An 11,616-nucleotide genomic window follows, 5' to 3' on the forward strand; every position below is an offset into this window, starting at 1 on the left:
ATCTTGAAGATTCAAACTTTGATTTGAATCCTTCAAGAACATGAAAGATTCAAGTTTTCTAGCTTTGAATCGAACAAATCCTAAACATCAACTAGAACATGATTTGAAGCTAAACATTACACATTTCAAAATGATATCAAAAACACCCATTTAACCTTTCATATTAACATAAAGATACTCTCTATCGGAGAAAATAATCATTTAATTATTCACATGCCAAAACTAACAGCTAGTAACCTCTCAAAGTGTATAACAAACCTATACATTAAGAAGTATAACACTATGTACACGAAGAACTTCATTTTCTCGACGAAGAAGAAATGCAAATCAACCAATTCCAGTTCTTGAAGAATGTAAGGCACCATAATAGCTTGGATTTAAAAGCCATTGGTGCTAATCGATTGAAGATTGAAGTGTATGTGAGGCAAGATTGAACTTTTAAATATGGAGTATTCACAGCACAATGGACGACTGCAAGATCGTATTACTAGACTTTTCGGAATTCATTTGACATCGTTCATGTTTTTTAATTTTCCGGAGATTTGGACGTTGAAAGATCTATGGAAGGTGTTCAAAGCATATGGGGACTTAAGAGATTTATATCTTGTGGCAAGAAGGCTCCGTAATGGACAACGGTATGGCTTTGCAAGATTCGCAAATGTTAGATGTGCAGATCAATTATTGGCGTCCCTGGAGAAAATCAAGTTCAAGGCCTTACCCATTCGTATCTTCAAAGCAAGGGATAGGAAAGATGAACCACTGAAGCAGAGATCCAACAATCCAATGTTTAAAGATATGAATCGACAATTTCCAGATTTGAAAGCCAATCAGAGGAGCAACGCCTATAGGGATGAAAGAAGGTTCAATGAAGTTATTCAGAATCAAAAGGAAGATCTTAGGGAGCAACTTAATAAGAAAAAAGATAATGACGACCTAAGAAACAAACTCAACAAGCAGAAAGAACAAGGTACTCGCATGGAGGAAAATTCGAAGCAAAGATACAAAAAGGATAATATTACATATATGGATGAAAGGAACATAAAGGTGGATAGAAAAGAATGCGAGTTGTTTGATAGATCGTTAGCATGTGAACTGAAAAACATTAATCTATTCATGAAGATTGAAGATCTGTGCAAGATGGAGGGATTGAATAACTTCTCAATAAAATACATAGGAGGAATGGAGATCCTGATAGTCCTAGAAACACCGGAGATAGCGAAACTCATCAAAGAAGATAATGAACGTGCGATTCATAAATGGTGTAACAAGGTTGAAATATTCGGGAAAAGGAGATGCGTGTCTGGTAAACTTATGTGGGTAGACATTACTGGAGTCCCGGTAGATTGCTGGTACGAAGATACATTCATGAAAATTGCTGGATGGTGGGGAAAGGTCCTCGCCATGGAAAATTGCAATATCGATGATGGAAATCAAAATCTGTGTTATGGGAGTGTATTGATATTCATGAGAAATAACACAACACATATTAATGGATGGGTGAATTTAGATGATGGAACCACAATTCATTACATTAGTGTCAAAGAAGATATCTCCAGGCCAGTACAATTCGAATTTGAATCATGTTCAAAAGAAGATAACAAAGTGAGAGATCTGTTAAGATCTGAGTCTGATGATGAGTACGTGGATGATACTTTTGAAACCTCGGATGAAGAAGAACCGATGTTCAATCTAGAAAAGGAAGACGATAACGATGAAGAGGATGTGGTTGAGATTCGGACAAAACTGCAAGACCAAGATCAATTTTCCGGTAATGGAGGAGGCCGGAAAGATCACCGCCGATCTGAAGAAGATGAAAAGTCGATCCCTAATTCCAAAGACATTAATGATGATAAATACCTCGAGACAGACAACCTGACAACCAAAATCTCAACTCCCAAAACCCCTAACCACCCTAGCCCCAATAAAACGGTTGAGTTACCCAGTGAAATTAACCCTTCGCCAGTTAATATGACCCTACAGATTCCTGTTATACTCACCCCAAACCGTTTGAATTCTAACTCAACCCATTCCCATCACCCACCTAAGCCCAATAATAACAAGCCCACTTGTGCACCCTCTAACTAACAAAATGACCCAACTCACCTTAACCCCCTCAACAGCCCAATTATCCCTCAAATCTTCAGCCCAATTAAATCCTTCGAATTAAATGACTTACCCAATACAACGAACAAACCCAACAACATCCATTCTCACAACCATTCAAAAAACATCCCAATTACCCTGTCTGATAACCATGAACCTGATACCTCTAACCCTCTCCCGACACCAGAACCATTTAATCCTACACCTACACCTACTGAGATAAACAACCCCTCCTCCTCAAGAATCCATAAAAGAACCAATAAATCGAAAAATCCCAACCCATATACAAACAATTTACAGGGTGAGCCTAAAAGGAAAAAAGGTGAATTGAAGAGAAAAATCGATCCGAGTAAAAAAGATTGTTGCTGGACATCGATTCGCAGGTGGAAGACTTCATCCAGGATGTTGAATATTAAGAATGTAGCCAGGAAAGGTAATTCAAACTTACCCCCAATTAAATCCACGTGTACGTCTTGTTTAGTCAAGGAAACAGAAACAGTTTCGTTTAATTCGAGAACTAAAAATGTTAACCTCGAAGAGGATGGTTCGACTTCATTCTGTTCGGTTAATAACAATGATGTTTATGAATATGGATGCAAATTGGGATTGAAATGGCAGAAGAAGCCATCCAATCTGTAGGGGTAGGTTTTTGATTTCGACTCTAATTGTTTATAATGAAGATTATGTCTTATAACATCAGAGGGTTCGGGGTAGGTCCTGATAGCAAGCTGGGACAAACAAAAAAAATAATTCGAGATGAAAAACCTCTCTTTCTTGCAATTCAAGAAACAAAGTTACACCTGGTGGATCGTGATTGGATTGTAGCACTTTGGGGGAATACAGACTGTGAATTCATTCAGAGAGAGATGATGGGAAAGTCGGGAGGTCAATTATTGATTTGGGACACACAGGTCTTCGAGGCAACTGATGTAATTTCTCTTGACAGAGTCATTGGCATAAGAGGTACTTGGAAGGCTGATGGGTCAATCCTAAATATACTTAATGTATATGGCCCTCATGAGAACGCTTTGAAGAAAAAACTTTGGGAATCTCTGGGTAAGGTAATAGAAAGTCGGGATGAAGCATGGGTAGTGTGTGGGGATTTCAATGAAGTTAGATACGAAACCGAAAGATTCAATTGTGAGTTTAAGGAAAGTAGAGCAAAGAGATTCAACGAGTTCATTGCTAATAGTAACTTATTGGATATCCCATTGGGGGGTCGATTATTTACAAGAGTGAGTGACGATGGCGTTAAGTATAGCAAGATCGATCGATTCTTGGTATCCGAAAAGTTCTATAATAAATGGCAAAACCTCACGGCCATGGTCATGGAAAGAACCAAATCAGACCATTGTCCCATAGTTTTAAAAGATGAAGATAAGAACTTTGGTCCAAAACCCTTTAAATGTTTCGACGCTTGGCTTGAAGAAGACGGAGTAGACAAAATCATCGAAGATGCTTGGAGTAGCTGTGAGTACAAAGGGCCAAGAATGGATTACAAATTTGTGTTTAAACTCAAGAAAATCAAAGAGGCACTCCGAGTATGGAGTAAAGAATTTTATGGCAGAATCGATGGTGAAATTGAGGCACAAAAAAATATTGCCCTCAATCTTGAACTAAAAGGTGAAACTGTGGCACTTGATGAGATCGAATTGAGAAGGTGGAAAGATGCAAGAAACAAGTGGTTTGAGAAGGAAAAAATCAAGTGGAGCATGATAAGGCAAAAATCAAGAACTAGATGGACGTTAGAAGGGGACGAAAACACTAGATTCTTCCACTCTATGATTCGTAATAGGTATAACAAATCAAACATTCGTGGCCTGATTATTAATGGAGCTTGGACAGAAATCCCTCTTGAAATAAAAAGGGCAGCTCACGAACACTTTCAAGCTCAGTTTGTTGAACCCGATAGTAACAGACCATCCTTATAAGATCTGAGATATCCTTCGATCTCCACGCAAGATGCTGCTGCTCTAGAGGTATGTTTCCTGGAAGATGAGATAAGAGAGGCGCTTAATGATTGTTGTAGTTCAAAGGCCCCAGGACCCGACGGGTTTAATTTTTGATTTTACAAGAAATATTGGGGACTGATAAAAAATGATTTGATAGCTGCCTTGGGTTGGTTTTGGGATCGGGGGGTAATTTCGAGAGGATGTAATGAATCATTTGTGACCTTAGTACCGAAGAGAAGTGACCCGCTATGTCTTGGGGATTACCGACCCATTAGCCTAATCGGAGGTTACTACAAAACAATTGCCAAGATCCTTTCAAATCGACTGCGAAAAGTGTTACCTTCACTAGTCGGCCCGGAACAGAGTGCATTTCTCAAAGGGAGATATATATTAGATGGGGCTTTAATCACCAATGAAACAATTGCGCATCTCAAGTCAACACACAAAAAAGGGATTATATTCAAGGTAGACTTTGAGAAGGCTTTTGATAGCATAAATTGGAATTTTTTGTTCGAGGTAATGAGAAGTATGGGTTTTGGGGAAAGGTGGATCAAATGGATTAACGCATGCTTATCCTCGGCTTCTATCTCAATCCTAATTAATGGATCCCCGACGAATGTGTTTCAACTAGGAAGAGGCGTGAGACAAGGAGATCCGCTTTCTCCCTTTCTCTTCATTATTGCGGCGGAGGGCCTAAACATCCTAACAAAGGCGGCCTTGGAAAGAAATTTATTTAGGGGTGTGGAAATTGGATCCGATAAGGTATTAATCTCGCATCTCCAATATGCGGATGATACCATATTTTTTGGGGATTGGAGTAGATCGAATGCCATGAATTTGAGAAACCTTTTAAAATGTTACGAGCTTGCTTCGGGTTTAAAAATAAATTTTAAGAAGAGTTGCTTGTACGGGGTAGAAGTAGAAAACTCGGAAATTAATCTCATTGCAAATTACCTTGGTTGTCATGTAGGTAAATTCCCATTTACATATTTGGGTCTACCTATAGGTGCAAAAATGACAAAAACTAAAGATTGGCTTCCGGTGATTGAGAAATTTAAATCGAGGCTTTCCGGTTGGAAAATGCGTTCTTTGTCTTTTGGAGGAAGATTAGTTCTAGTCAAATCGGTCCTTAATAGTTTACCATTGTACTATTTCTCGCTATGTTGTGCTCCGATGAGTGTGATTAAAATCCTTGAGAGTGTGAGAAGAAAATTTTTTTGGGGCGGGTCCGATGGGGGTTCAAAGATTGCGTGGGTAAAATGGGAAAATGTCTTGAACTCTTATGATCGGGGGGGCTTAATATTGGTTCCTTATTTTGTAAAAATCTTGCTTTACTTGGAAAGTGGTGGTGGAGGTTTAAAACCGAAACCGAATCACTTTGGGTAAAACTAATCAAAAGTGTATATGGGAGTTGTGGGGGTCTGATGAGGGAGAGTGATTTTAATCGCTCTCTATCATCCACCACTTGGTTTCACATCGTTAATGCAGGTAATGACATGGAAGAATTCCAAATTTCACTCAGGCATTCCTTCGTCAAATCAATCGGAAGTGGAGATAAAACAGCATTCTGGTTGGAGCATTGGATTGGTCAGGATAAACTTTGCAATCTCTTCCCCAGGATATTCAGACTTGAAACGGTGAGGGAGGTCAGCATTAAGGATCGTATAAAAGCTACTGATTCGGGCCTTATGTTCGAGTGGAGCTGGAGCAGGGAGCCCAATGGGAGAACCAACAGTGAGTTGCAGGCCATGATTGATTTGCTGTCGGGTTTCTCATTTGCGAACTGTCCATCAGATACATGGTCGTGGGGATTGGCGTCGAATGGTACGTTCACCGTTAAAAAGCTTACTAATCTTCTAGAGTCAAATATGTTGGATCGATACTCTTCACAAACAGGTACCTTAAGAAACTCGCTAGTGCCGAAAAAAGTAGAGATATTTATTTGGCGAGTCCAAAAAAAGAGAATCCCGGTAAGGGTGGAGTTAGACAAACGAGACGTCGACCTACATAGTTTGAGATGCCCATTGTGCGATGATGGATTGGAATCGGTGGAACACTCATTGGTCTTATGTGATAGGGTCAGAGATTTATGGACGCGGATTTTTAAATGGTGGGGGATCCGGATCTCTAACCCCTTCAATCTATGCGATTTGGTAGAAGGGATAAATACAAGCTCGATGTCGGAAAAGGGTAAAAGATTATGGCAAGCAATAGTTTGGATTGGTTTATATCACATTTGGTGCCTTAGAAACAAAACCGTTTTTGAAAACAAATCTTGGAACATACCGATGGCGCTTAGTGAGATTCAATCCAAGACGTTCGAATGGATAGCTACGAGAGACAAAAAGCATACGTATGAATGGCTAAATTGGATTACGAACCCAGGCGATCTCCTTTCTTCTTTGTAACCTTGTATTTTATCTATAGTTGTTTCCTAGTGTTGTGTATTGTGCTTGTTCTTATAGTATAGTTTGGAGCTTCTGTTCTTGTAGTGTAAATGGTTGCCCACTTTGCAACCATGCCTTCTGTATCTGATTCTTGAGGTTTTAATAATATTGTTGCTTTTCAAAAAAAAAAACAAAAAATGTTTGATTTAAGATATATTGTTAAAATGTTTATTTTGTTCTTCATGTAATATGTTATCCGAATTAATTAGCTTCCATAACAAAGTAAGTGATAGAATAAATTATGAGTAATGTTTTGCTGACTTCTATATATAAAAAAGTAGTATTGGATTTTCAGTGGTTTTTTTAGTGTTATTTTGAGTAAGTGACATTTATTTTGGGACAAATATACATAGTATTGTGGACTTTTTTTTATAGGACGGAGCCACAGAGGGAGTATTAAACTCTACATTGTTATAATTCAGTAGGCTTATAACTAATTTTAACCTAAGCCTATACAATCCTTAAATATGAGAGAGTATTAATGGAAGAGAGAGAGAGTATATTTCTTATATGTAAGAAAATGATGGTGTATATGTGTGTTCATTATCCACATATATATAGTACAAATTTTACTATCCATATTTGACTAATTACCATCAATATTTTACTACTAAATTTACAACACTCCCCCTTGGATGGTAATTTTTTTTTTAAAGAGCAATTAATACTGCCTCGTTAAAAACCTTGCTAAAGAAAACCCAGTGGGATAAAACTTTAGCTAAGGGAAAAAGAGTGCAGCATAGAGTTGACTCCCCCTCAAGTAGACAACGCTGAGTCGTCACATCTTTTGAACTTGCCTCATGCCAATATTGTGAATGTATGTTTTGAAAAACAGCGATTGACAGTGCTTTGGTATAAAGATCAACAGAGTTGTTGATTGAACGTATCTCATTTTAATCTGGTTGTCTTTTACGAGATCTTGAGTATATGAGAAGAATCTGAGGTTTTCATCTGAAACTGTATCATCTAAATCTTTTATGTACAAGTTTGGTCCACGTGATTTGTCTACAGTCTCCTTCATGGTTTGTTCAAACTGTTGTTTCAATTCCTATTCCCTTTCAGTATTTTTCTGAGCCTTACTAATATACCATTCTTTTCCATCAAACTTATGACCGTTGAGACTGTTTATAACTTTAGCGCCTCGTCAGCATTTATGTTTTGTTCTGTCATTTTTTGATACTCTTCTTTCATTTGTACTATGTAAGCTGTATTATCTTCATAGATAGTTGTTAGGCTTTTATAGCGTTCTAGTCCACAAGAATCAATAATGATTTGTATCATTGATCTTAACTAAAATCATTCTCGAGTAGCTTCATGTAATGCAATCACTTCGGCATGATTTGATGATGTTGCAACAAGTGTTTGTTATGAGAACGTCATGATATTGCGGTGCCTCCATTTAGGAATACATATCCAGTTTGAGATTTAGCTTTATGTAGATCGGATAAATAATCTGCATCTGTATAACCAAACAAATCTTGTTTCGAGTTGTTAGAATAAAATAATTATAAATCAGTAGTTCCCCGAAGGTATCAAACTATTTGTTTGATCCCATTCCAATGTCTTTTGGTAGGGGCTGGGCTGAACCTTGTCAACAAATTAACTGCAAAAGAAATGTCAGATCTTGTATAATCTATAAGATACATAAGAACCTCAATTGCACTAAAATATAGAACTTCCGATCTGTTAAAATTTTCATGATCTTCGCAGGGATGAAATAGATCAGTGTCAATATTGAGTGATCTAACAACAATGAGTTTGTCTTTAAAAAAAAATGTTTTAAAATCTTTTCGGTATAAGTTGTTTGATGTACAAGTAAACCATTAGGCATATGCTCAATTTGCAATCCAAGGTAATACTTGGTTTTTTCAAGATCTTTCATTTCAAAATAATTCTTTAGAAGTTGAATGATTTCATAGATCTCTTTATTTGTTCATATGATGTTAAGAACATTGACATAAACAACTACGATCTCATATCCGAACATTGTTTTTATAAAACATACGTGCAAAATAAGTTTATATTTATACCCTTTTTTTTTCAAGTAGTCATTTAATCGGTTATACCACATACGTCCCGTTTGTATAAACCCACTTAGAAATCTTTGTGATTTAATGGAATATATTCCCTTGGGTTTTACATTAGATGCTTATGATACCTTAACCCTTTAGGTATATTCATATATATCACTATTAAGTGATCCATACAGATAAGTAGTAACAACATTCATGAGATGCATTTAAATAACTACCAGGTTGATTAAGTATCTAATAAGTAATTGTATCCATTACAGGAGGATAATTTTTCCTCCTAATTCATTTCTGGTCTTTGTGGGAAATATTGAGTTACAAGTCTAGTTTTGCCTTGTAACTTCATTTGCACATTTCTTTTCGGATAAAAATTCATTTGTATCCCATACGTTTCACATCTTTAAAAGTGATAACGATTGATCCGAAAACTTTTCTTTTATCGAGCGATTCTAATTCAGCTCTTATTGCTCCTTTCCATTGAGCTCAATCATGTCCATTTTGTATATTCAATGACAGATTTTAGTTCCAGATCATCATCTTTATTCATGATGTCATTGTAACATTATATGAAAATATCTCATAGAGATTTTAGTTTCATTTCGGTTCCATAATATTGCATAATTTATCGCAATTTTAGTATTTACATTTATCAATATCCTCTGCAGAAGGAATATTGATTTGTGGTTCTTCTTGAACACTTTCTCTTACCTCATTATCAGCTTATTTTCTTTTTCGAGGATTTTTATCTTCGGAACCAATTGATCTTCCACGTTTGATGCGTGGCAAAGACTCAACAGTGACATTATTGCCAGCTTTTGGAATTTCAGTTCGAGCTGGAGCAATTATCGCTGGTATATATGATTTAGTTACTTTTTTATATCTGTAAATGCATAAAGTAATTAATTTGCAAGTTCTTGCATATGCATTATTTTTGAACTTTCGTTTCACATTCTTTTGTGCGAGTTCAATATACCTTAATTGATGTTCGCATCATGAAGCATCATTTTATTTTTTATTTTTATTTCTCCCCCTAATCTAGGGAACAATGTTTTATTAAAATGACAATCAGCAAAACGTGCTGTAAAAACATCACCCATCATGGGTTCAATATATCTTATGATTGAAGATGTTTTATATCCAAAATATATTATCATCTTTCTTTGAAGAACCATTTTATTGTGTTGTGGTGATACAATTGGAACATACACTGCACAACCAATGTTTTAAGGTAGAAAATATTTGGCTCTTGGCCAAAATCAAGTATTAAGTGAAAATATTTACGACTTCCACATGGTATAATGCGAATTAATGTCGCAGCATGTAAATTTACATGTCCACATATAAATATTGAGAGATTTGTACTCATTATCAATTGTCTAGTTATTAGCTGTAAGCGTTTATCTATTGATTCAGCTAAACCAATTTTGTGTATGCACATGAGCAACTGGATGTTCAACAACAATCCCTGTAGATATATAATGATCATTAAATGCTTGAGATGTTAACTCACCAGCATTATCAAGTCTCATCCTTTTAATGGTGTAATCAGAATAATGTGTTCTCAATTTAATAATTTGTGCAAGAAACTTTGCAAATGCCATATTACGGCTTGATAACATACAAATATGAGACCATCCGCTAGATGCGTCTATTAGAACCATGAAATATCAAAATGGTTCACATGATGGATGAATTGGTTCATATATCCTACCTTGAATTCTTTCAAGAAACATTTGTGATTCTTTTTCACAATATACTTTTCATTAATCACCATATGTGCTTTCCATTAATCACCATATGTGTTTTTTTTTTTTTATAAATCACCATATGTGTTTTTTTTTTATCATATATCCTTTTCACCATATACGCTATTAATCATATGCGCTGTGTTTTTCACCATATGCGCTTTTAATCATATGCGATTTTCATCATATGCGTTGTGCTTTTCATCATATTCGCTTTTTATCATATGCGCTTATCATATGCGATGCGCTTTTTATCATATGCGCTTTTTTATGTGAACAGTAAATTAATTAATTTCGTTCTACTATTCATATGAATTAATTTAGATTTACTATTTTGTTAATTGAGTAATATATATATACATCATATACTTGTGACTCCGAAGGCTCAAATGAATTTGACCATATAGTTATACGTTGTACCTTGCACATTAATTTTCAGTAGAAGCTTTAGATGCATATTATTTTCAGTAGAAGCTTTAGATGCACTTTTTTTTTTTAATCACCAAATACCACAAACAATTTGTTTGCGTTTGTTCATAGTCATCAATGAAAACCATTTTCTTTAATTTTATTTTATACAATAAAATTAACGCATCATTATTCTTTTCAAAAACAATAATCTATTGTTATTGTTCACTTGTGCCATGTTTAACAACAAAAGTCAACAACCTCTGTCTTGTTTGTTGTGGCAACCAAAAACAACCTTTGCTTTTGTTACCGAGAATCCAAGACCAAAAAAAAAATTAATTTTTAATTAATCTTTTATCAAAACCATAAATGATTTTATTGATCTACGTTGATATGGCCATAAAGAATTGACGGCTGACCTACTTTTGTAAGTGTATTTCGGCTATCATCCCGAAAACGCACAACGACCTTTTTTTTTTTTATGAACTATTTGTTTCATATCTAGCTTAGGCAATTATTGTGAACATTTGGTCCCTATAAGAGCATTTATTTTTTAGACTTTTAGTTGATTTGTACTTGTCACAATTAGGGATAGCACCCGCGGGTCGTGGATGCGGATCCATTGGATCCATCACCCGTACCCGCGGATTTTTTTTAAGAGACATCCAATTGAACCCTTGTTCGTTGAAACAATTTGACTATATTTTTACTCCCCATTATTAAACGGGCCATTTTGATGCACACTCTTAAAAAAAATAATTTGTTTTTTAAGTTTTATTATTCAACCTCCTTTTTTCAACGGTCACGTTTTTAACAAAACATTTGACAAGTTTGGAAAAAAGTTTTTTATTGATTATCATCAAAAGTTTTCTATTGTCACTCTACTTGATGGAATTATGGCATACAATCAAAATTGCAACCCAACACTACA

The 11,616-nt window shown here is 35.7% G+C and overlaps 1 protein-coding gene across 1 annotated transcript; it reads left to right on the top strand.

Moving 5' to 3' along the window:
* The first annotated feature begins 5,479 nt into the window (after positions 1-5,479).
* LOC139867814 (uncharacterized) lies at positions 5,480-6,463 on the top strand. Its single transcript, XM_071856166.1, has one exon. It carries the CDS (start codon positions 5,480-5,482, stop codon positions 6,461-6,463), a length of 984 nt encoding a protein of 327 aa, XP_071712267.1.
* The last annotated feature ends 5,153 nt before the right edge of the window (positions 6,464-11,616 follow it).

The sequence above is a fragment of the Rutidosis leptorrhynchoides genome, chromosome 9 (genome assembly GCF_046630445.1).
Source record: "Rutidosis leptorrhynchoides isolate AG116_Rl617_1_P2 chromosome 9, CSIRO_AGI_Rlap_v1, whole genome shotgun sequence".
NCBI classification, from domain to species: Eukaryota; Viridiplantae; Streptophyta; class Magnoliopsida; order Asterales; family Asteraceae; genus Rutidosis; species Rutidosis leptorrhynchoides.